The sequence below is a fragment of the Salmo salar genome, chromosome ssa01 (assembly GCF_905237065.1).
Source record: "Salmo salar chromosome ssa01, Ssal_v3.1, whole genome shotgun sequence".
Taxonomy (NCBI): Eukaryota; Metazoa; Chordata; class Actinopteri; order Salmoniformes; family Salmonidae; genus Salmo; species Salmo salar.
Window position 1 is genome coordinate 48038023 of NC_059442.1, and position 26279 is coordinate 48064301.

Genomic DNA, 26279 nt, shown 5'->3' on the forward strand with positions numbered 1-26279 from the left:
ATTATTTTATATTTAAAACTAAGTAGGCTATTTTATAGTTCAAATTCGAAACTTGACACACATCATCCTAATGATAGTTCCCAAATCTAAGTAACCGTATTGTTCCTCCAATAGATGAAAATTGGCTGAAATACATTACAGATCTAGGCCGTATATAAACATAAGGTTTATCGTTCCATGAAAACAAGATATGGCTTTAAGAAATAGGCAGTCACCCCTCCCTCTACAGAAAAAAACGACATCATTCGGTGGAGAAGCCAATGAAAAAGCCGGATCCATAACCGAGAGAATTAGTATGTCTGTTCTTGTAAACTAGCGTGCCATGTAGCCTACATTCGGCTGTGTGCGTGTCTAAATGTGAGCAAGTTCAGTAAAAGTAACCTACATAGTTTGCGCGCTGTTCTTACAATTATTTTTTGCAAAGCAGAGGAGAAAGTCGAAACTACTATCATGTATTAATTTGGGACCTGGGAAACCAGCTACCAGGACTGGCTACGTCGCTACCAAGCTAAATGAACGCACAAGAAGTCGGTTTTAGTTCAAATTCGTCCTAATCCAGCCTGTCACAAATAACGGATTTGGTCGCTATCATGTCAAGATTTTGACCTACACAGAGTTTATCTTCAACCTGATATCGGAGCTGATTCTTAGCTTCAACAGAAGTTGAGCGTGCCACCTTTGTGTATGGTGTGTGCGTTCATGTGTAAATGTGTGCGACTGATGTGCAAACTGCTGTACATTCGCAATGAATGCACTATAGTTGGCGCATGGCTTCACACCAGTGTACATTTAGCAACAAAAATAGTTTGTTGAAACCATAGTTGTAAAATTTCAGGATGTTGAAGACTCTAACCAAGAAGCTAAGAAGACACTCACTCAACGAGATACATCCCTTTCAGTTCAAGGTAAGCATAATAGGTTCACAGTATTGTCGAATTTACCCCTCCCTCCCCCTGCAGTAACATCGTCCCCATGTCGAATTTACTCCCCCCCTCCCCCCACAGTAACATCCCTCCCCACATCCAAAAATATACATTGTAACAGTGTTAAGTGCTATTATAATAGTATCATCTAACTAAAATAAAGAACACAACAACCACCAGTTGTGGGTTGATAGCCAATTGATTGCAGCTACATTTTGACCCTTCTATATTAATTAGTATGCATTATGCAGAGTGTTTTTGTTAGGGCCTGTGGTTTTAGGTGAATGACCTGGTTACTGCGAAAAACTACTGCAACTGCACACACCTGAAACAGCAAATCAGTTATGTGGGCTGTACAGTATTTTTGCGCCTACTTCAAATCGGGCATTTAACGTTCAAAGAATTTTGCTAGACACATACTATGCACACACAGGTGTGTGTGTGTGTGTGTGTGTGTGTGTGTGTGTGTGTGTGTGTGTGTGTGTGTGTGTGTGTGTGTGTGTACACAGTTGAAGTCGGAAGTTTACATACACTTTGTTTGGAGTCATTAAAACTCGTTTTTCAACCACTCCACAAATGTCTTGTTAACAAACTATAGTTTTGGAAAGTCTGTTAGGACATCTACTTTGTGCATGACACAAGTCATTTTTCCAACAATTGTTTACAAACATATTATTTCACTGTCTCAAAATTCCAGTGGGTCTGAAGTTTACATACACTAAGTTGACTGTGCCTTTAAACAGCTTGGAAAATTCCAGAAAATGATGTCATTGCTTTAGAAGCTTCTGATAGGCTAATTTACATTATTTGAGTCAATTGGAGGTGTACCTGTGGATGTATTTCAAGGCCTACCTTCAAACTCAGTGCTTCTTTGCTTGACATCATGGGAAAATCAAAACAAATCAGTGAAGACCTCAAAAGAAATTGCAGACCTCCACAAGTCTGGTTCATCCTTGGGAGCAATTTACAAAAGCCTGAAGGTACCACGTTCATCTATACAAACAATAGTACGCAACTATAAACACCATGGGACCACGCAGCTGTCATACCGCTCAGGAAGGAGACGCATTCTGTCTCCTGGAGATGAACGTACATTGGTGTGAAAAGTGCAAATCAATCCCAGAACAACAGCAAAGGACCTTGTGAAGATGCTGGAGGAAACGGCTACAAAAATATCTATATCCACAGTAAAACGAGTCCTATATCAACATAACCTGAACGGCCGCTCAGCAAGGAAGAAGCCACTGCTCCAAAACGGCCATTTAAAAAAAGCCAGACTACGGTTTGCAACTGCACATGGGGACAAAGATTATAGTTTTTGGAGAAATGTCCTCTGGTCTGATGAAACAAAAACAGAACTGTTTGGCCATAATGACCATTGTTATGTTTGGAGGAAAAAGGGGGACGCTTGCAAGCCGAAGAACACCATCCCAACCGTAAAGCACGGGGGTGGCAGCATCATGTTGTGGGGGTGCTTTGCTGCAGGAGGGACTGGTGCACTTCACAAAATAGATGGCTTCATGAGAAGGAAAATGATGTGGATATATTGAAGCAACATCTCAAGACATCAGTCAGGAAGTTAAATGTTGGTCGCAAATGGGTCTTCCAAATGGACAATGACCCCAAGCATACTTCCAAAGTTGTGGCAAAACGGCATAAGGACAACAAAGTCAAGGTATTGGAGTGGCCATCACAGAGCCTTGACCTCAATCCTATAGAACATTTGTGGGCAGATCTGAAAAAGTGTGTGCGAGCAAGGAGGCCTACAAACTTGATTCAGTTACACCAGCTCTGTCAGGAGGAATAGGATAAAATTCACCCAACTTATTGTGGGAAACTTTTGTAAGGCTACCAAAACGTTTGACCCAAGTTAAACAATTTAAAGGCAATGCTACCAAATACTAATTGAGTGTATGTAAACGTCTGACCCACTGGGAATGTGATGAAAGAAATAAAAGCTGAAATAAATCATTCTCTACTATTATTCTGACATTTCACATTCTTAAAATAAAGTGGTGATCCTAACTGACCTAAGAAAGGGACCTTTTACTAGGATTAAATGTCAGGAATTGTGAAACTGAGTTTTTAAATGTATTTGGCTAAGGTGTATGTAAACGTCTGACTTCGAATGTACACACACACACACACACACACACACACACTACCTCAACTGTTGCACACTGTCTCAACTGTTGCACACAAAATAGCTTACATATGTATAAACAATAACACACATTTGACATTTCAGTATAACATCAGTATTACACACACCATCGCCCTACTTCAATGTATTGCACATCTGGTTCTCCTCTGAAAGGGGAATCTGTCTTAGTAACGTGTGTGTGTGTGTATGCCCAGCAGTGTTTCCAACATAAACTGCCCAGAATGCTTTAACACACACATGCACCTGGCCTGCTTAAACTACACGTATGATTTGCCCATCCAAAAGCTGTTCAACTCTGCAGACAGTCTCCTCAGAGTCCAAGAGCTCTAGCAGTGTTTCCCTAGACTAGAGGTTATCTTAGGTGGAGCACTAAGGACTTTGCAGCAATATACAAAGCTGGTGTCACCACAGTCTTCAATAAAAACACTAACCGTTTGTTGGCAGGGGGCTGCATCATCACTTTTAATAAATGTAATATAATGATGGTGATTGAAGTCACCCTCTTTTACACTTGCTTTTCTTCAACCTTCAGTGGCAACCAATTCAAAGTTACACGGCAGTCATTTTTTGGACCATGATAATTTCTTATGTGCTCAGTCCTAGTAGGATTTTAAGTTGAATACGTCTCTATGCTACCTGCAGCATGATCTATTTTATAGCGGGCACAGTTGTTGGTCTGAGTACGCTGAGCCAGAGGCTCGTAAATCAATCATTATTTGTGATTCATTGCGGCCAGCAGTAAAAACAAAAAATAATGATGATTCTCGAGTCAGTAAAAAGTCTTTCAAAAATAACGAATCGTTCGCGAACTGCACTTCACTACCACAGATTTCCCTGCTGTTGCTTTGGTCACGGTGATCTGCCGCTGCTGTGGTGGCTGTTCGGACATTCTTTTCACATGCTTTGCTGGTTCGAAGTAACCTGGTGTTCCAGCACAACGTTGCATGGAGTGCATTACAATTTGCCCCCACTTTCATGTAAAATATTTGGAAATAGTTTTGCACTGTCTTTTTAGCTGTGATTTTTGTTGGTAATTGAGATTCCTGTTCATTGTTCCATCTGTAATAAACTGATGGTTGATGACTGACATTAACACGCTGACGGGGGAAGAAAGTTTGACGTGTGGTTTGATTGGGAAGTTTGAGGTAAGTGGTCGAAATTGCGAAACCTCATTTGTTTGGACCCATTTAATGCAGTAAATTGCAGTGATTGGTCAAAATTGTGAGCTCTCGCATAATATGCATGGATTGGTTGATTTTTTTTGCATTGAACTATGTATGCTATCGTGGAATCCTGGAGAGACTGTTTAATGTAGGGTGTAGAGGGACTTTATATTGTGAAAGGATCACTCGCCTCAACCATTGTATAGCAACCAGGTTTCAGATCAATTCAGAATTGAATTGAGATTCCTGAATTTGAATTTGAGGCAATTTGAATTGAAGTAGTTAACAGGATACAGACTTGCAATTTGAATGAAAGGAAATATAATTTAATTCAGTGAAATTGAATGAAAATAAATGCCTCTTGTATTCTATGTTAGATGTTGTACATAAAACAACAAACATGTTATAAACATGCATATAAAATATTGTTGAAACAATGGATTTTCAGGACAAACACTTAAATTATCAAGGAAAACAAAACATGTATGCAAATATTCTAAGTTATTATATTTTATCAATCACTTACATTTTGTTCAATATGGGGAAATACTACAATTTTCAGAATGTATTAATTTAACCTCTCTGGGCTAGGCGGGACGAATTCTTCCCACCTACGCAACAGCCAGTGTAATCCAGTGGCGCGATTTTCAAATACCTTAAAAATCCTATTACTTCAATTTCTGAAACATATGACTATTTTACAGCTATTTAAAGACAAGACTCTCGTTAATCTAACCACACTGTCCGATTTTCAAAAAGGCTTTACAACGAAAGCAAAACATTAGATTGTCAGCAGAGTACCCAGCCAGAAATAATCAGACACCCATTTTTCAAGCTAGCATATAATGTCACAAAAACCCAGAAGACAGCTAAATGCAGCACTAACCTTTGATCTTCATCAGATGACAACCCTAGGACATTATGTTATACAATACATGCATGTTTTGTTCAATCAAGTACATATTTATATCAAAAACCAGCTTTTTACATTAGCATGTGACGTTCAGAACTAGCATACCCCCCCGCAAACTTCCGGGGAATTTACTAACAATTTACTAAATTACTCACGATAAACGTTCACAAAAAGCAGAACAATTATTTTAAGAATTATAGATACAGAACTCCTCTATGCACTCGATATGTCCGATTTTAAAATAGCTTTTTGGTGAAAGCACATTTTGCAATATTCTAAGTACATAGCCCAGCCATCACGGGCTAGCTATTTAGACACCCGGCAAGTTTAGCCTTCACCAAAATCAGATTTACTATAACAAAAATGTTATTACCTTTGTCTTTGTCAGAATGCACTCCCAGAACTTCTACTTCAATAACAAATGTTGGTTTGGTCCCAAATAATCCATTGTTATATCAAAATAGCGGCGTTTTGTTTGTGCGTTCCAGACACTATCCGAAATGGTAAATCAGGGTTACGAGCATGGCACAACTCGTGACAAAAAAATTCTAAATATTCCATTACCGTACTTCGAGGCATGTCAACCGCTGTTTAAAATCAATTTTTATGCCATTTTTCTCATAAAAAAGAGATAATATTCCGACCGGGAATCTGCTTTTCGGTAAACAGAGGAAAAAACAGAAAGACGGGGGCGGCCAGTGCACGCGCCTAAGCCCACTGTCCCTTGATCGGCCACTTGAGAAAGGTGATAATGTGTTTCAGCCTGGGGCTGGAATGACGACATTCAGGTTTTTCCCGTGCTCTGAGAGCCTATTGGAGCCGTGGGAAGTGTCACGTTACCGCAGAGATCCTAAGTTTTGGAAAGAGATGTCAAAGAAAGCCAATAAATGGTCAGACAGGCCACTTCCTGTAAAGGAATCTCTCAGGTTTTTACCTGCCATTTGAGTTCTGTTATACTCACAGACACCATTCAAACAGTTTTAGAAACTTTGGAGTGTTTTCTATCCAAAGCCAATAATTATATGCATATTCTAGTTACTGGGCAGGAGTAGTAACCAGATTAAATCGGGTACGTTTTTTTATCCAGCCGTGTCAATACTGCTAGTTCTGAACGTCACATGCTAATGTAAAAAGCTGTTTTTTGATATAAATATGAACTTGATTGAACAAAACATGCATTTATTGTATAACATAATGTCCTAGGTGTGTCATCTGATGAAGATCATCAAAGGTTAGTGCTGCATTTAGCTGTCTTCTGGGTTTTTGTGACATATGCTAGCTTGAAAAATGGGTGTCTGATTATTTCTGGCTTGGTACTCTGCTGACATAATCTAATGTTTTGCTTTCGCTGTAAAGCCTTTTTGAAATCGGACAGTGTGGTTAGATAAAGGAGAGTCTTGTCTTTAAAATGCTGTGAAATAGTCATATGTTTGAAAAATTGAAGTTTTTGTATTTTTGAGGAATTTGTAATTCGCGCCACGCCTATCATTGGATATTGGAGCAGGTGTTCCGCTAGCGGAACGTCTAGATGTAAGAGGTTAACCCTCACAAGGCAGACGGCATCCCTAGCCGTATCCTCAGAGTATGCGCAGACCAGCTGGCTGGTGTGTTTACGGACATATTCAATCAATCCCTATCCTAGTCTGCTGTTCCCACATGCTTCAAGAGGGCCACCATTGTTCCTGTTCTCAAGAAAGCTAAGGTAACTGAGCTAAACGACTATCGCCCGTAGCACTCACTTCCGTCATCATGAAATGCTTTGAGAGACTAGTCAAGCATCATATCACCTCCACCCTACCTGACACCCTAGACCCACTCCAATTTGCTTACCGCCCCAATAGGTCCACAGATGACGCAATCACACTGCCCTAACCCATCTGGACAAGTGGAATACCTATGTAAGAATGCTGTTCATAGACTACAGCTCAGCATTTAACACCATAGTACCCTCCAAACTCATCATAAAGCTTGAGACCCTGGGTCTCGACCCCACCCTGTGCAACTGGATCCTGGACTTTCTGACGGGCCGCCCCCAGGTGGTGAAGGTAGGAAACAACATCTCCACCCCGCTGATCCTCAACACTGGGGCCCAACAAAGGTGCGTTCTCAGCCCTCTCCTGTACTCCCTGTTCACCCATGACTGGGTGGCCATGCACGCCTCCAACTCAATCATCAAGTTTGCAGACACTACAGTGGTAGGCTTGATTACCAACAACGACGAGACAGCCTACAGGGAGGAGGTGAGGGCCCTCGGAGTGTGGTGTCAGGAAAATAACCTCACACTCAACGTCAACAAAACAAAGGAGATGATTGTGGACTTCAGGAAACAGCAGAGGGAGCACCACCCTATCCACATCGATGGGACAGTAGTGGAGAAGGTGGGAAGCGTCAAGTTCCTCGGCGTACACATCACTGACAATCTGAAATGGTCCACCCACACAGACAGTGTGGTGAAGGCACAACAGCGCCTCTTCAACCTCAGGAGGCTGAAGAAATTTTGTCTTGTCACCAAAAACAATCACACATTTTTACAGATGCACAATCAAGAGCATCCTGTCGGGCTGTATCACCACCTGGTACGGCAACTGCTCCGCCCACAACCGTAAGGCTCACCAGAGGGTAGTGAGTTCTGCATAACGCATCACCGGGTGCAAACTACCTGCCCTCCAGGACACCTACACCACCCGATGTTACAGGACGGCCAAAATGATCATCAAGGACAACAACCACCCGAGCCACTGCCTGTTCACCCCGCTATCATCCAGAAGGCGAGGTCAGTACAGGTGCATCAAAGCGGGGACCGAGAGACTGAAAAACAGCTTCTATCTCAAGGCCATCAGACTGTTAAACAGCCATCACTAACATTGAGTGGCTGCTGCCAACATACTGACTCAAATCTCTAGCAACTTTAATTATAAAAAATTTGATGTAATAAATGTGTCACTTTAAACAATGCCACTTTATATAATGTTTACATACCCTACATTACTCATCTTATTTGTATATACTGTACTCTATACCATCTACTATATCTTGCCTATGCTGTTCGGCCATCGCTCATCCATATATTTAATGTACATATTCTTATTCATTCTTTTATCCTGTTAGTGCTAGGGGGCAGTATTGGCACGGCAGGATAAAAAACGTACCCGGTTTAAATCTGGTTACTACTCCTGCCCAGTAACTAGAATATGCATATAATTATTGGCTTTGGATAGAAAACACTCCAAAGTTTCTAAAACTGTTTGAATGGTGTCTGTGAGTATAACAGAAATCAAATGGCAGGTCAAAACCTGAGAAGATTCTGTACAGGAAGTGGCCTGTCTGACAATTTCTTCCCCTTCTTGATTATCTCTATCCATTACAAAGGATCTCTGCTGTTACGTGACACTTCCTACGGCTCACATGGGCTCTCAGAAGGCGGCAAAAAGCTGAATTGTGGCTTTGCAGGCTCTGGCTGAAACAAAGTAGCACGTTTGGGTAGTGGCTGGTTACAGTACTGTGAGACTCAGGCTCGTGCCCGCGTCGACCGAAAGCTTTGTTTTCTTTCCTCTGTTTACCTAAAAGGAGATTCCGGGTCGGAATATTATCGCTTTTTTACGAGAAAAATGGCATAAAAATGGATTTTAAACAGCGGTTGACATGCTTCGAAGTACGGTAATGGAATATTTAGAATTTTTTTTGTCACGAATTGCGCCATGCTCGCGACCCTGATTTACCATTTCGGATAGTGTCTGGAACGCACGAACAAAACGCCGCTATTCGGATATAACGATGGATTATTTTGGACCAAACCAACATTTTGTTATTGAGGTAGCAGTCCTGGGAGTGCATTCTGGCGAAGACAACAAAGGTAATCAAACTTTTGTAATAGTAAATCGGAGTTTGGTCAGGGCTAAACTTGGTCGGTGTCTAAATGGCTAGCCGTGATGGCTGGGCTGTCTACTGAGAATATTGCAAAATGTGCTTTCACCGAAAAGCTATTTTAAAATCGGACACCTCGATTGCACAAAGGAGTTCTGTATCTATAATTCTTAAAATAATTATGTTTTTTGTGAACGTTTATCGTGAGTAATTTAGTAAATTCACCGGAGGTTTGCGGGGGGTATGCTAGTTCTGAACGTCACATGCTAATGTGAAAAGCTGGTTTTTGATATAAATATGAACTTGATTGAACAAAACATGCATGTATTGTATAACATAATGTCCTAGGGTTGTCATCTGATGAAGATCATCAAAGGTTAGTGCTACATTTAGCTGTGGTTTGGGTTTATGTGACATTATATGCTAGCTTGAAAAATGGGTGTCTGATTATTTCTGGCTGGGTACTCTGCTGACATAATCTAATGTTTTGCTTTCGTTGTAAAGCCTTTTTGAAATCGGACAGTGTGGTTAGATTAACGAGAGTCTTGTCTTTAAAATGGTGTAAAATAGTCATATTGTTTGAGAAATTGAAGTAATAGCATTTCTAAGGTATTTGAATAACGCGCCACAGGATTCCACTGGCTGTTACGTAGGTGGGACGATTTGGTGCCACCTACCCTAGAGAGGTTAATATTTCCGTTAATTTGCATATTTCCATTAATTCCCACGGAAAGTTTCCACCTCTAAATATTCCCCAAAATGTGCAGCACTAGATTTGAAGGCAAGTGTGCTGTGTGCCACATAAGGCAAGGTGTTGCTGTATCTAATATCCTAATGGTCCCCTGCTCACACAGTAAGCAAATCAGTTCAGCTCCATTGCACAGCATATGCACATCTCAAGAGTTAGTTTCTCTCTTGTGCAGAATCTCATCAGAAATACAGACACACAGTTCCCTCAACTGTTGAATACATACATGCATGAACTATATCATATTTTATGTTTAACATGCATTTGCAAAATTAATCTTTCACACGCATACACACTTCACTGTGCATAACATTGATGTCCTTTACAAGAGTACCCTCTGATACTAGGCTACAGGCTCAACACAAGAGTATCATGGCTCCCAAGTACATTAGTCATGAAAACCCCATAGACGTTTGCATTTTTCATGGTCCAATTATTTGAACCCTGTTTGAGTTCCTCAGATAAAACAAATGTCCCCTGTTTTTCGAATGTGGGGTGGATGTATGTAACATAGATAAGGAGACTAACTGGGACTGCGAAGAAGAAATGTAGCAGAAAATGTAAGGATATTTGGTGTGATAAATAGCCTAGTTCTTGTACCCGTACCCAAGTCGTACACACACTGAAGAACTTTGGCTTTACTGTGCGTGCATGTATGTCCTTCTAAGTGCAAGGTTAATGTATGTGTGTTTTGACTGTTGTGTGTGTATGTTTATTTTTTTTATTTAACCTTTGTGTGTATGAATGTGTGTTTGTGTTCCCTCTTAGTCACCTGGTGTCCTTCATAAACAGTTAATACCAGGTTCCCTGAAATACCGGCAAATAGTTAAGTTTACATGCAACGTCACTGTTATGTTGGCTCATCCTGTTGCCACAGACAATAGTGTCTGACTTGCTCCAAGATGGGGCACACCCTTGACATTTAACCTGGACTTGAGCCCTTAACCCCTTGCTTGAGGTAGAAGTTGCCCTTAAAAAGTGATCTTGGATCAGATTACCTGATCCTGTATCAGTGGTTAGGGGGAAAGTTTCATATCACTGTCAGGAAATGCAAGCTCCCTCCAGCCCTAGCGCAGACCAGTATCCTGACCCACAGAGGTTACAGAAAGCCCATATAAAGACGAGCAGGATGAGAACTATGGTAAGCATCCACGATTTGGAATTCAGTCTGAGCTGATAATATCCCATCTCTCGTGAAGCTTTGGTGTTTGTGAATGTGATGTTGGGCCCCACAGCGAAACCCCCCCCAGTCCCATGCGGTGCTAGTGGGTGATGTCATGGAGATGGCAGTAAAGCTCTCAATGCACACCTGTTGTATGTAGAAGAAGTAAAGTTCAAGTTTTACAGATATACACATGGCAGTCAATATCACTGAAATGCATGGATATTACACTACATACAAAAAACAATTCATGACTATGTATACTGAACAAAAATATAAATGCAAAATGCAACTTTATATCATATAAGGAACTCAGTAAATTGAGATGAATTCATTAGGACCTAATCTGTGGATTTCACATGACTGGACAGGGGGACAGGCCGACCCACTTGGAAGCCATGCTCAGACAATTCATTTAGACAGAAGTACTCAGTTTCATCAGCTGTCCGGGTGGCTGGTCTCAGACGATCACTCAGGTGAAGAAACCAGATTTGGAGGTCCTGGGCTGGTGTGGTTACACGTGGTCTGCGGTTGTGAGGCCAGTAGGATGTACTGCCAAATTCTCTAAAACGACATTGGCTTATTGTAGAGAAATGAACATTAAATTATCTGTGAACACCTCTGGCGGACATTCCTCCAGTCAGCATGCTAATTGCACGCTCCCTTAACTTGAGACATCTGTGGCATTGGGTTATGTGCCAAAACTGCACATTTTAGAGTGGCCTTTTATTGTCCCCAGCAGAAGGTTCACCTGTGTAATGATCATGCTGTTTAATCAGCTTCTTGCTATGCACACCTGTCAAGTGGGTGGATTATCTTGGCAAAGGAGAAATGCTCACTAACAGGGATGTAAACAAATTTGTGATTTCTGTGATCTTTTATTTCAGCTCATGAAACATGAGACCAACTTTACATGTTCCGTTTATAGTTTTGTTCAGTTTACATTTAGGAGACTGAGTTGTTGATTTAGTTTGCATAGGTAGCTTATGGACAACTTTTTATATATCTGTCTTGGCCTGTTGGATAGAGAAGAGGGCACTTTGGGTGGATCTTCCTGACACGTGTCCTTAACAGGCAGTGGGTAACCAGTCCCTGAAATGGGACTAAAACAGGGATATAGCAAAGTCTAGGCACTGTTTCTCTCTTCTCTCATGAAGTGAGGGTAGTGATAATGAAGTCAGAGCATCCGTCTATTCAGGATATGCTGTGCTGAGGATGATTCTGCAAGCATACTTCTGGATACTCTCCAGTTGATCGGAGAGGGCTTGAGTTAAGGAGCAATGCGAAGCTGGTGCTGCGTATTCCAGGCAGGTGTGAATGTAGCCTGTGTATATAGATACCAGGTCAGCCTTTGGCACATTGTTATTCCTAAGCAAACTAAAAAGGTTCAATGTCTTGTTTCTCTTTCTAACCATGAATGTTACTTATTCGTCCCACTGCAGATTCTTTTGTACAATGACTAAGAAGTTTGACTGATTCACAGACTTGCAGGTCTTTACCGTTGATTGTAAAGGTACTTGGAGGGTGCGGGTTTATCACAAGTAGTGTATGTGGCTTGCTCGAGGAGCACTGCTTCCTTTCTCTTTCTCTCCTTGTCACTTTTTGAAGTGCTTCAGTAGGAAGGGGAGGTGTTGAGTCTGTGTGTGCATGTGAGCACAGATGGCAGCTGCTCGGCCTGGCCTCACTCAGTGTGGTGCGTTACTTAACTCTTAGCGCTGCCGTCTGCTGGTTCTCTCTCCTTTTGTTGTCGTAGACTACTCAAAAGTAGAATGCTCTTAAAGCACAACTGAAGGCAAAATACCTATCTGATAAAATATATAATGTGGCATCAACATTAGTCAAACATTTATTCTAGTGTCAGAATTTACTATAGGCCTCCCGGGTGGCGCAGTGGTCTAAGGCACTGCATCGCAGTGCTAGCTGTGCCACCAGAGATTCTGGGTTCGAGCCCAGGCTCTGTCGCAGTCGGCCGCGACCGGGAGGTCCATGGGGCGACGCACAATTGGCGAAGGGTTAGAGAGGGTTTGGCTCTCAACCTTCGCCTCAACCGAGTCCCTGCGGGAGTTGCAGTGATGAGACAAGACTAACTACTACCAATTGGATACCATGAAATTGGGGAGGGATAAAGGGGGTACATTGTTTTTTGTTTTTTTTTAAATGTACTACAAAATGTAAATAGGATAATTTTGTTCATAAAGTCAGTCTCGTCCAAAACGTAGTTTTGTGAGTTCATGACTTACTTGAGGGTTGTTTTTGATTTTTGACAATGCTCACTTGCCCACTAATATGGGATACACAGCTGCTGGGATTGTGTTCTTTCCAATCTTACCGCAGGACACAGAGTGAGACAGACCTGCCCATCAGATCTAACTTTGTTAACATAAGATGACACGTGCAGTATTTCTCAAGTAAAAAAAATACAAACACCTTAGCTAGATGTAAAATTGCTCTACTAAAACGTCAATTACAGATTTCTTGAATTATCTTAGATTCAATCTGACAGTTTGAGGAAGAGATACTGATTTTGTTCTCATGGGGGACTAACATCACTAACTGCCACATCGAACCACAAGACTGAAATCTCATTTTTTTCTTAAAGAGCAACACTGATGCAGAATTGGTGTGTTCAGTTGCTCTTTAAAGGGACAGTCGGGGACATGGAAATGGCAGCATCAAGCGCTGCCAAGGGTTTACATTGAACTGAAGAGACTGTCTTGTAGAGAGCAGACGTGGCCTAGATTGAAGCTTTTTGTAACTTCATCCATCTTCCAAATTCCAACTTCAATAAGGCATTTTTCAGGAAGAATTGGCCATTTGACCAAGTTTAGGTGTTAGCGTGACATGCACGCTACATGTGAAACAGAGTTGTGCTAATTTTGACCTTTTTTACAATGCACAATTCCTTTAGATAAATCATGTTGATTGAGCTTTGGGTCAGTGGGCCACCATGTTGCTTAAAACCCCAAAGAGTGGCTTGTACTGATGCTAACTCATTTAACTAGTTGAGAGCCATATTGTTGCCTGATGTCATAGTTAACCTTTAACCCTTTCCTTCTAGATTTCCTACCATTGCAGTGGGGGGGGAGTGGAGAGCGACGATTCCGAGGGGGAGAACCAGGAGCTTGCACAGATTGACAGAGGTATGTGGCCCGCTCGCTCAAACCAACCCAAGTTGTCTATGGTCTTCATTGTTACGTGGATGTGTACAAGATGGTCATTTAACAGATAAAGCAACTTCTAGGTAACACAGTATAGAAGAAGACAATAAGCTTATCGCTATCTCTGCCTCTTTAACTTTGACCTATACTCTTGGTCGCCCCCCTCAGAGAGGTGGCGGAACTGCGGCCTCAGCCCTCTGGCCACCAGCCAACAGCACAACCAGGGTCCCCTCTCCCCGGCATGCCTCTGTCGCCTACGCCTCCTTCTAGACCCAACTCTGGACTACCACTCGTCCGAAGAAGAGCTGGAGCGAATCAGCCGCGGCGTTGGAGATGGCAAGAAGTGGATGCTGCACCATCACCACGTCGAGCACCACAGCAGTGCCTCCAGCGACGAGGAGGTGCGGGACCTGTTCGGCTGTGGTCCGGTGGCGGCGGCCTTGGAGCCTGGGACTTGCCTGGAGGCCTCCCCCAGCCCAGTGCTTTTAAGCTCCAGCCCGCCTCGCAGCCTCAAGCCCCCGCCCCCCATTCGGCATCAGTTCCAGGTGGTGCAGCCTGCTGCCAGGCCCATTATCTTGACCCACTTTGACCAGTCAGCGGTTCCCTATACGAAGCACAGGCACAGCTACGGGGGAGAGGTTGGGAGGCCGAGTCTGGACCTGGAGAAAATGCAACAGGTTAGTGTTACTACGCAGTGTCTACAATTCTAAAATAGCAACCGTTAGTATAGCATTGTTCATTCTCCAATCAGCCTAGTATTCTGTGGTTTGGATAGAATCTCACATAAGGATTTGGCAATCATAGAATCACATAGCTGGGTCATGCTATGAATAGAGTGCCTTTTTGGTAGTGTAATTTAAATTAAGAATTGTTTTTATATAAAAGTGAAAGGGTTGATGATTTCAACTTTAATCGGCTTGTTGTGTGGAAAACGGGGAAGGGAGATTGAATGCAGTCCTCACAACAATGTTTGAACTTTTAAGAACATTTGTAGCCTATACATTTATGGGTAACAGGGTTCATGTGTTATGTTCAGTTTTCCACCACAAAACACCAGATAATTACTAAAAAGAGTAGAACCAGGGCCTCCCGGGTGGCACAGCGATCTGCATTGCAGGGCTTGCGCCATCACTACAGATCAATAGCGGGCTGTATCGCAGCTGCCCCCGCGACTGGGAGACCCATGAAGGGCGGCAGGTAGCCTAGTGATAAGAGCATTGGCTAGTAACCGAAAGGTCAGCTCGGGGATTCGATCTAGCAACAAGGTAAAATTCTGTCGTTCTGCCCCTGAACAAGGCAGTTAACCCACTATTCTTAGGCCATCATTGTAAATAAGAGTTTGTTTTTAACTGACTTGCCTAGTTAACCTCTCTAGGGTATGTGGGACGAAATCGTCCCACCTATGTAACAGCCAGTGTAATCCCGTGGCGCGTTATTCAAAAACCTCAAATGCAAAAACTTCAATTTTTCAAACATATGACTATTTTACACCATTTTAAAGACAAGACTCTCGTTAATCTAACCACACTGTCCGATTTCAAAAAGGCTTTACAACGAAAGCAAAACATTAGATTATGTCAGCAGAGTACCCAGCCAGAAATAATCAGACACCCATTTTTTCAAGCTAGCATATAATGTCACATAAACCCAAACCACAGCTAAATGCAGCACTAACCTTTGATGATCTTCATCAGATGACGGTTGTCATTATGTTATACAATACATGCATGTTTTGTTCAATCAAGTTCATATTTATATCAAAAACCAGCTTTTTACATTAGCATGTGACTAGCATGTGACTAGCATTCCCACCGAACACTGCCGGTGAATTTACTAAATTACTCACGATAAACGTTCACAAAAAGCATAACAATTATTTTAAGAATTATAGATACAGAACTCCTCTATGCACTCGATATGTCCGATTTTAAAATAGCTTTTCGGTGAAAGCACATTTTGCAATATTCTCAGTAGATAGCCCGGCATCACAGGGCTAGCTATTTAGACACCCAGCAAGTTTAGCACTCACCAAAGTCAGATTTACTATAAGAAAAATGTTATTACCTTTGCTGTCTTCGTCAGAATGCACTCCCAGGACTTCTACTTCAATAACAAATGTTGGTTTGGTTCAAAATAATCCATAGTTATATCCAAATAGCGGCGTTTTGTTCGTGCGTTCAAGACACTATCCGAACGGGTAAATAAGGGTGACGAGCATGGCGCAATTCGTGACAAAAAAATTCTAAATATTCCATTATCGTACTTCGAAGCATGTCAACCGCTGTTTAAAATCAATTTTTATGCAATTTATCTCATAAAAAAAACGATAATATTCCGACCGGGAATCTCCTTTTCGGCAAACAGAGTAAAAATCACAAAGACGGGGGCGGCCAGGGCACGCGCCTAAGCCCACAGTCCCTTGATCGGCCACCTGAGAAAGGCGATAATGTGTTTCAGCCTGGGGCTGGGATGACGACATTCAGGTTTTTCCCGGGCTCTGAGCGCCCATGGAAGATGTAGGAAGTGTCAGGTTAGAGCAGAGATCCTTTGTAAAAGATAGAGATGGCAAAGAAGGTCAAGAAATGGTCAGACAGGCCACTTCCTGTAAAGGAATCTCTCAGGTTTTGACCTGCCATTTGAGTTCTGTTATACACAGACGCCATTCAAACAGTTTTAGAGACTTTGGAGTGTTTTCTATCCAAAGCCAATAATTATATGCATATTCTAGTTACTGGGCAGGAGTAGTAAGCAGATTAAATCGGGTACGTTTTTTTATCCAGCCGTGAAAATACTGCCCCCTAGCCATAACAGGTTAAGTGCTTTATCAAAACTTACACACAATGTTTGAGAGACATAAAAGGCACTCGTGGAACAACCAATTTCCCTTTGGGATTTTTATATATTTATTATTTTTGGTATGCTAGTTTTCAATGCGAATTGAGGCCTCGCGCAATTAGCCATGCTAACTACAGCTCCCTTTTTACTCCCAAAAAGTTAGGTATAAAACCTATTGTGGATTGCCATCTGATCCCTGTAGACTACATCCAATCTTATAAAGCAAACAGGAAAGTATCATATTTGGATGGACTAACCATTTAAGGTTCATCGAAGTGGCATTCTTTATCTATGTTGGCCGATGATGCCATGTTTACAGTTCTTGTTTGGGTATGGAGTCTGTGGACCATACCTCAGATCTTCCAAGATCACTCAAGTGTATCTTTTTATATTTTTCTCAACCACATCTGTTATGGGTTCAAGTAAAGCATTACCTAAATTTAACTGATGAAGGTTTTCACGAAGGACAAATTGCCATGAAAGTTGTGTATGTTATATCACTCAAACTGTATTAAGTACACTGAAGAACTAGGCTTTACTTTAGGGTAGCCTTGTACCACCAGCCAGAATGTAGACTATGCTTCATTACATTGAGTTTGGGATTAGGTAAAGGGACACAATAGCGTTGCTCTCGTGCACACACACACACACATAATCCATGGCCGGGCGCTTGCCACCTCGGTGGTCCGGAGAGATGAGGGAGGCACGGACGGCAGATGTCTGCCCTCGTTTCTCACAAAAGCCAGCAAGGCAGAAGGAGAGGATTAAATAAAGAACAGAAAACGACAATGACTAATGAGTCACAGAGAAGCTGGTCCAGTGATCGTTAAAATCCAATAGCCACATTGGCACAGACTATGATATTGGAAGTGTGTGTATGTGTCTGTGTGTAGGGGAGGATTTGAGGGGTACATATGTCCATGGGTGTTTTTGGAAAAAGGGAACAGATGAGATAGCGGGCAGCAGTGACAGGGGCTAGGGGAAATAAAAGGAAAGGATGAGGTTGTGTGTGTTTCTGTCTGATCGGCATCTGAGTGTGTGTCCGTGTGTGTTTCTACATCTTTATGTGTGTATGTGAGCTCAGTCAAGTGGAATGGGAGGTGCTGGAGGAAAAACAATAGGGGGGTCTTCAGAGGTAGCTGCCAGACAATACTCTCCCATTAACCCTTTTTCTGGACGCTCCAAGTGTGCGTCCCTATGGATCCTGGTCAGAAGTAACGTACTGTAAGGAATGGGGTGCCATTTGGGATGCATTCTTGGAGTCCAAATTATCAATCTAAACACATGTCTAGACTTCTCCATCCTTCATATCAAATGTTCTCTACCTCTGTATTGCCTTTCATGTCTGAACTGTCTAAAAAGTAATTTCCTGCATCTCAACCCTTCTCTGTTCTTTCTCACAAACTATTTTAGTGGACAGCACTTTCTCTCCATTAAAAGAACCTAGAGTACATTTTTATTTTGCTAAAATAAAAGGAGAAGCAATTTAGAGGGTTTGGGATTAGAGGGTTTGTCAAGGATACAGTTCAGTAGTTGTGCAAGAAGGAAACGTGATTGTCACACTTAGGTTGTATGTTGATGATTTTAGACTATGTACAGTCATTTACCTGACAAGGTAAAAATCTGTTGTTCTGCCCCTGACCAAGGCAGTTAATCCACTGTTCCTAGGCCGTCATTGTAAATAATATTTTGTTCTTAACTGACTTGCCTAGTTAAAGGTTAAATTTAAAAAATCTTGTAATATTCTCAAAAGGGTCACACGGCTGTTTTTGTCTCTACTACTAATCCACCGTGCTCACGGTAATCCGAACCCAATTGCTCAGATGTGACACGGCCCATTGTCTGTAGGAAACGATTGACAAAGCAAACAGTTTATGTGGCAGATGTCTTTTTTGCCTGGCTAGCCACAAATTATTGGTCTGTCAGATATGCATTAAATTCATAACTGTGCGCCTCGAAAAAAATCGGAGTATCCTTTATGGTCCTCAAATGACAGAAATGCATATACGGTTTCAGGGATGATACAGAGCACATTTAAGAGCTATTAAATGATCGCCAAATTTGAACTACTAAACGGACTGTACAAACGTTGTTGGGAAGGTTAGGGGGGGTTGGGCATGTGAGGTCCATACAGTACCTTGCAAAAGTATTCATCCCCCTTGGTGTTTTTTTTGTTCTTTTTTTTTTGCGTTACAACCTGTAATTTAAATGGATTTTTATTTGGATTTCATGTAATGGACATACACAAAATAGTCCAAATTGGTGAAGTGAAATGAAAAAAATTACTTGTTTAAAAACAAAAAGTGCTGCACATGTATTCACCCACTTTGCTATGAGGCCCCTAAATAAGATCTGGTGCAACCAGTTACCTTCAGAAGTCACATAATTAGTTAGATTGCACACAGGTGGACTTTATTGAAGTGTCACATGATCTCAGTGTATATATACACCTGTTCCGAAAGGCAACACCACTAAGCAAAGGGCACCACCAAGCAAGTGGCACCATGAAGACCAAGGAGCTCTCCAAACAGGTCAGGGACAAAGTTGTGGAGAAGTAAAGATCAGGGTTGGGTTATAAAAAAATATCCCAAACTTTGAACATCCCACGAAGCACTTTTAAATCCATTATTAAAAAATGGAAAGAATATGGCACCACAACAAACCTGCCAAGAGAGGGCCACCCACCAAAACTCACGGACCAGGCAAGGAGGACATTAATCAGAGAGGCAACAAAGAGATCAAAGATAACCCTGAAGGAGCTGCAAAGCTCCACAGCGGAGATTGGAGTATCTGTCCATAGGACCACTTTAAGCTGTACACTCCACAGAGCTGGGCTTTACAGAAGAGTGGCCAGGCAAAAGTAATTGCTTAAAACCTGTTGGGGCTAGGGGGCAGTATTGAGAATTTTGAAAAAAATATGTGCCCATTTTTAACTGCCTCCTACACCAACTCAGAAGCTAGGATATGCATATTATTAACAGATTTGGATAGAAAACACTCTGAATTTTCTAAAACTGTTTGAATAGTGTCTGTAAGTATAACAAAACTCATATGGCAGGCAAAAACCTGAGAAAAATACAAGCAGGAAATGAGAATTTTGTGGCTGTACTATTTGAGTCATTCCTAATAGATCACACAGTGACAAAGGATTCATTTCGCACTTCCTACGGCTTCCACTAGATGTCAACGATCTTTATAAAGTTGTTTGACGTCTATGATGAACAGAGAACGAATGACAGGGAAGGGAAGTTGACGTCCCTGGGATGTCGTCACTTCATTATTGCGCGCACCTGCGCGTTCATGTGAGGCGAGACATTTTTCAAAACGTTTTTCAAGACACAGGAGAGGTCGGGTTGAAATATTACTGATGGTTTCACGTTAAAAATGGCCCTAAAGATTGATGCTAAACAATGTTTGACATGTTTGAACGAACGTAAATAGATTTTTTTTAAACTTTTCGTTGTGACTTTTCCACCCCCGCCCTACATTTTGAGGAGCCTACTGAACGCGCTAACAACATGGAACAACTTGGAGTTATTTGGACATAAATTATGAACTTTGTCGAAAGAAACCACATTTGTTGTGGACCTGGGATCCCTGGAAGTGCCTTCTGATGAAGATAATCAAAGGTAAGGGATTATTTACAATAGAATTATTGATATTAGATGGTTCCAAGATGGTGCTAACCTGTATATCCTAGCCTATTGTTCTTAGCATAGCACTCCGTTTATTGTTAGTGTCATCTGATGAAGATTGTCAAAGGTTAGTGCATAATTTTAGCTGGTTTTCTGCTTTTGGTGACGCCTGTCTTTGAATTGACAAAACATTACACACAGCTATTTTCAATGCACTCTCCTAACATAACCTAACTTTATGCTTTCGCCGTAAATCCTCTTTGAAATCGGACAATGTGGTTGGATTTAGGAAATGCTTATCTTTCAAATGGTAAAAAATTGTTGATTGTTTGAGAAATTGAAATTATTAGATTCTTGCAGTTTTGAATTTCCCGCCATGGTATCTTGTCAATAAATCCCGGTACCGGGATCAGAGCGGGAAGGGGTCCTCTAGAGGTTAAAAAAAATAAGCAAACACGTTTGGAGTTCGCCAAAAGGCATGTGGGAGACTCCCCAAACATATGGAAGAAGGTACTCTGGTCAGATGAGACAAAAATTGAGCTTTTTGGCCATCAAGGAAAATGTCTGGCACAAACCCAACACCGCTCATCACCCCGAGAATACCATCTCCACAGTGAAGCATGGTGGTAGCGGCATCATGCTGTGGGGATGTTTTTCATCGGCAGGGACTGGGAAACTGGTCAGAATTGAAGAAATGATGGATGGCGCTAAATACAGGGAAATTCTTCCAGAGATTTGAGACTGTAACAGAGGTTTATCTTCCAGCAGGACAATGACCCTAAGCATACTGCTAAAGCAACACTTGAGTGGTTTAAGGGGAAACATTTCATTTAAATGTCTTGGAATGGCCTAGTCAGAGCCCAGACCTTCATATAATTGAGAATCTGTGGTATGACTTAAAGATTGCTGTACACCAGTGGAACCCATCCAACTTGAAGGAGCTGGAGCAGTTTTGCCTTGAAGAATGGGCAAAAGTCCCAGTGGCTAGATGTGCCAAGCTTATAGAGACATACCCCAAGAGACTTGCAGCTGTAATTGCTGCAAATGGTGGCTCTACAAAGTATTGACTTTGGGTGTGTTGAATAGTTATGCACGCTCAAGTTCTGTTTTTTTGTCTTTGTTTCACAAAAATATTTTGCAGTGGTAGGCATGTTTAAATCAAATGATATACAAACCCCCCAAAATCAAATTTAATTCCAGTTGTAAGGCAACAAAATAGGAAAAATGCCAAGGGGGTGAATACTTTCGCAAGCCACTGTAGCAAATCTCCCTCCCTCCACAACAGCAGGAGTCTTGCGTTTACATTCTAATTTGGACTGGGAAGTAGTCTTTGACAGGATATTATAAGCTTTGTTGACTGCCTTATTTGGTTTAGCAACTGCTGCACTTTTGTCACTTTCTTGATTTATAATTCTTAATTGACACTGGTCAGTTGCTGTCACATCATCGAATATATGAATTTACTTCTAATTGTCAATGAAACCCATTGGCTGCTCTCGGAGGAATACAGTGGCTTGCGAAAGTATTCATCCCCCTTGGCTTTTTTCCTATTTGGAAAAACGCCAGTGGGGGTGAATACTTTTGCAAGGCACTGTAAACTGCACTGTAAGTGTGCAGTTTAAGGTGCATTCTTTGTATGAAATGGGGTATACAAATCAATTCATTATTTATTATAGTTATTATTATTCAGGTGTGTTTTGAAATGTTTCAGTAAGACATGGGACAGTATGCTGAGGGATAAAGTTGGTTTAAAGAGGGATGTTTGCTGATCATTTTTTCTCATTTCTTCCCCTCAGAAAATGCTCCTTAAAAAGAACTGTGGTGGGAAAACACGGACCATAAAGATTCGGGTGAGTTTAGATTAGATTAATCTTCTGGTCCCCACAACGATAGTAAAATTTGGGCTCCAGAGTGGTGCAGTGGTCTAAGGCAATACATCTCAGTGCTAGAGGCGTCACTACAGACCCTGGTTCGATTCCAGGCTGTATAACAATCGGCCATGATTCGGAGTCCCATAAGTGGCGGTGCACAATTGGTCATTGTAAATAAGAATTTGTTCTTATTTTTAGTTAAATAAAGGATGTAAAATAAAAAAATTCAAACACAAACACAGAGTCCTTATCCTTTCAAACCGAGCGACAATACCCAGTCAAGATGGCCGTGTCCATTAAAGTCGCGATAAGACTGTTCACGGGGCTGCATGACCTCTGTCTCGCTACCAACACCTGGATGCCCCTCCAAATGCATGCTGGGATAGAATCTGATACTAGTGTCATGTAAAAATACTCAGTGTGAAATAGCTTATTATTGTGAGCATTTTTACACTTATGATTGCCTGTGATTTGTGACATGAAAGCGTGAAAAAGCTCACGGCTTGAGAATTCTCGCTGGTCAATTGCTTCTACTTCAATTTTGCTTCTGTTTTATCTTGTTGCTTAGGTGGATAACATCAGTGCCTGATTTGAAATTGACACTTAACTTGAATAAACAAGTAATCATTTTTTAAATATATTATTGATTATTTTGCGCTTCTGTCGGGGCTGGCTAGCTAGCTAGCTAGCGTCGGGTAACTTTAGCAACTGGTTGGAATGGTGAGAGTTTATGCGTTAGCATAGCGATTTAGCCACAAACCTGTTAGCTTGTTGTGAAAACTGTGTTGATTGCTGAGCTCGTGGCTGTGCCACTGCGCTTGGGCGGATCGCTCTCCTCTCACCCACATCTCCACTACAGTCACTTTGATATGACATTGTTCAAATATGTTATTTTGATAACCAAATGTATTGATCTAGCTAGTTGCCATTCTGTCCATAATATTATACACCAGCTCGCTATTTGCATGACCACAACTAGCCCTGACGTTCCTTATGCAGTCAAGAGTATGTGACCGCAACCCACCGTCTTTCAGACTTAACAACTGTGGTTGCCTCTGCTGGAGCAATCCTTGAATGGAAAGTAAATACATTTGTGGTAAAGCCAAGTAATCATCTGTCAACCACTGAGGTATATAGCTTGCTATGGATCAACACTACTATGATTGCCATGGTAGTACAATTTCACCAAAATCATCTGTTAAATTAGAGGAATTTATGTTACGAATGACCTCTACTGGCGTAATGTGGAACTGAAGACTCAACTTTGTTGTTTCTTCCAGGTTAGTCTCGATAATGCCATGGAGAAAACAAGACCTTCCTTGGTGTCCTTTGTTTGTCCATGGCCATATGCTTAATTAGTAGGTTGATTTTATTTCAGGTTATGAGGAACACATTACAGGCTATCTGGAAGAAAGCTATTCATCCTGGCAGGTATCAGACCAAAAGCAAAAATGTACATGAACAATTCCCATGTCTCATAATGATCTGCTGTCTTATAGCTGTTATTGATGACACTAGATAGGACAAAGTGTATTCTTGCTACCTAGGCAAACTGTCTAGCTACAACAGCCCACCCCAATACAATGTGTCATGCTCTTACTGTTACACTTACCCACTGGACCAGCTTAATGTTAGGTTAATGATAGCAAACAACACTGAAATATGTGACCGGTTTTTATTTCAAGGGTGGTGGGGGGAGGAAGAGAATACATTCCCCAAGTCAAGACAAAACAATAACAACAAAGCCAAAAGACATGAATAATACAATTCAAAAGTTTTTATTTACATCTGCTTTCCTTATGTCTTCAGACAAATTATTAAATCCCTCTGCTCATACTAAGACATATTAGTCAGGCTTGAAGCTGTGACTTCCAAGAAATGTGTAAAATTTCAACTTAGTATTGCTTGTGAAGAATATCAGGAAAAATTAACAATCCGATTTTAAACCTAGATATTACTAATAAAGCAAGAGGTAGAATGTGGTGAGACCATATGGTGAACAGAAAGTATATAAAAATGCGATTGCGAAGGAGGCAAAAGTATGATGAAAGTAATGACACAGTGAGGATGAATGAAGTAAATGACCAGGGATGCAGCAAGGACACTTAACACCCAGGGGAGGCAGAGCCGTTGGGCACAGGATCAGGCTGCTCCTCCGAATGGACTGTGGGGTGGTCTGAGAAGAGGACAAGACCTAACGCTGCCAGGGCTTGTGCACGCTAGGACAAACAACGATGCAAACAGTGAGTGGGATTCTAAAACAATTGCATTTAAACACAACTAATCTGCCACACCTGATTGAGAAGAGCAGGGCAAATGCCAGCTTGCCACACGTTTGCCAGCGTCCCTGGCTTCTACACTATTTTGCTATCTACAGTGGTGCTGCCGTGTCAACAACCCCTCTAAAAATTGTCTTTACATTTTACCATTTGTGAAGCACACCCATGCATATCCAATATGATGCACCCTATGTGTGGCTTACCTTGACTTCCTCCTTGAAGTCATGGTGATGAGGGGATCCACAAGAGACAAACCTAGAAATAGGTAGTTATTTTTATTTATTTATATATTTATTTATATATTTATTTATATATATATATATATATATATATTTTATTTATATTAATATATATTTTTATTTATTAATATACACTGCTCAAAAAAATAAAGGGAACACTTAAACAACACAATGTAACTCCAAGTCAATCACACTTCTGTGAAATCAAACTGTCCACTTAGGAAGCAACACTGATTGACAATAAATTTCACATGCTGTTGTGCAAATGGAATAGACAACAGGTGGAAATTATAGGCAATTAGCAAGACACCCCCAATAAAGGAGTGGTTCTGCAGGTGGGGACCACAGACCACTTCTCAGTTCCTATGCTTCCTGGCTGATGTTTTGGTCACTTTTGAATGCTGGCGGTGCTTTCACTCTAGTGGTAGCATGAGACGGAGTCTACAACCCACACAAGTGGCTCAGGTAGTGCAGCTCATCCAGGATGGCACATCAATGCGAGCTGTGGATAGAAGGTTTGCTGTGTCTGTCAGCGTAGTGTCCAGAGCATGGAGGCGCTACCAAGAGACAGGCCAGTACATCAGGAGACGTGGAGGAGGCCGTAGGAGGGCAACAACCCAGCAGCAGGACCGCTACCTCCGCCTTTGTGCAAGGAGGAGCAGGAGAAGCACTGCCAGAGCCCTGCAAAATGACCTCCAGCAGGCCACAAATGTGCATGTGTCTGCTCAAACTGCTACAAGACCATGGTGATTGCCTACGGAGCTGTGAAGGGAACGGCACCTCCATACCTTCAGGCTCTGATCAGGCCCTACACCCAAACAAGGGCACTGCGTTCATCCACCTCTGGCCTGCTGGCCCCCCTACCTCTGAGGAAGCACAGTTCCCGCTCAGCCCAGTCAAAACTGTTCGCTGCTCTGGCACCCCAATGGTGGAACAAGCTCCCTCACGACGCCAGGACAGCGGAGTCAATCACCACCTTCCGGAGACACCTGAAACCCCACCTCTTTAAGGAATACCTAGGATAGGATAAAGTAATCCTTCTAACCCCCCCCCTTGAAAGATTTAGATGCACTATTGTAAAGTGGTTGTTCCACTGGATATCATAAGGTGAATGCACCAATTTGTAAGTCGCTCTGGATAAGAGCGTCTGCTAAATGACTTAAATGTAATGTAATGTAAACGGTCAGAAACAGACTCCATGAGGGTGGTATGAGGGCCCGACGTCCACAGGTGGGGGTTGTGCTTATAGCCCAACACCGTGCAGGACGTTTGGCATTTGCCAGAGAACACCAACATTGGCAAATTCGCCACTGGCGCCCTGTGCT

The 26279-nt window shown here is 41.8% G+C and overlaps 1 protein-coding gene across 2 annotated transcripts in view; it reads left to right on the forward strand.

Moving 5' to 3' along the window:
* Positions 1-262: 262 nt before the first annotated feature.
* LOC106602886 (uncharacterized) overlaps positions 263-26279 on the forward strand; it is a 35511-nt gene continuing 9494 nt past the window's right edge. The window contains exons 1-4 of one of the 2 annotated variants that reach the window (XM_014195862.2): positions 264-905; positions 13996-14077; positions 14264-14772; positions 22362-22415. In XM_014195862.2, the coding sequence (XP_014051337.1) occupies positions 837-905; positions 13996-14077; positions 14264-14772; positions 22362-22415 (714 nt within the window). In that variant the 5' untranslated portion in view covers positions 264-836. Of the gene's footprint in view, positions 906-13995; positions 14078-14263; positions 14773-22361; positions 22416-26279 lie in introns of both variants that reach the window. The other variant, XM_014195870.2, reaches the window with a different exon arrangement.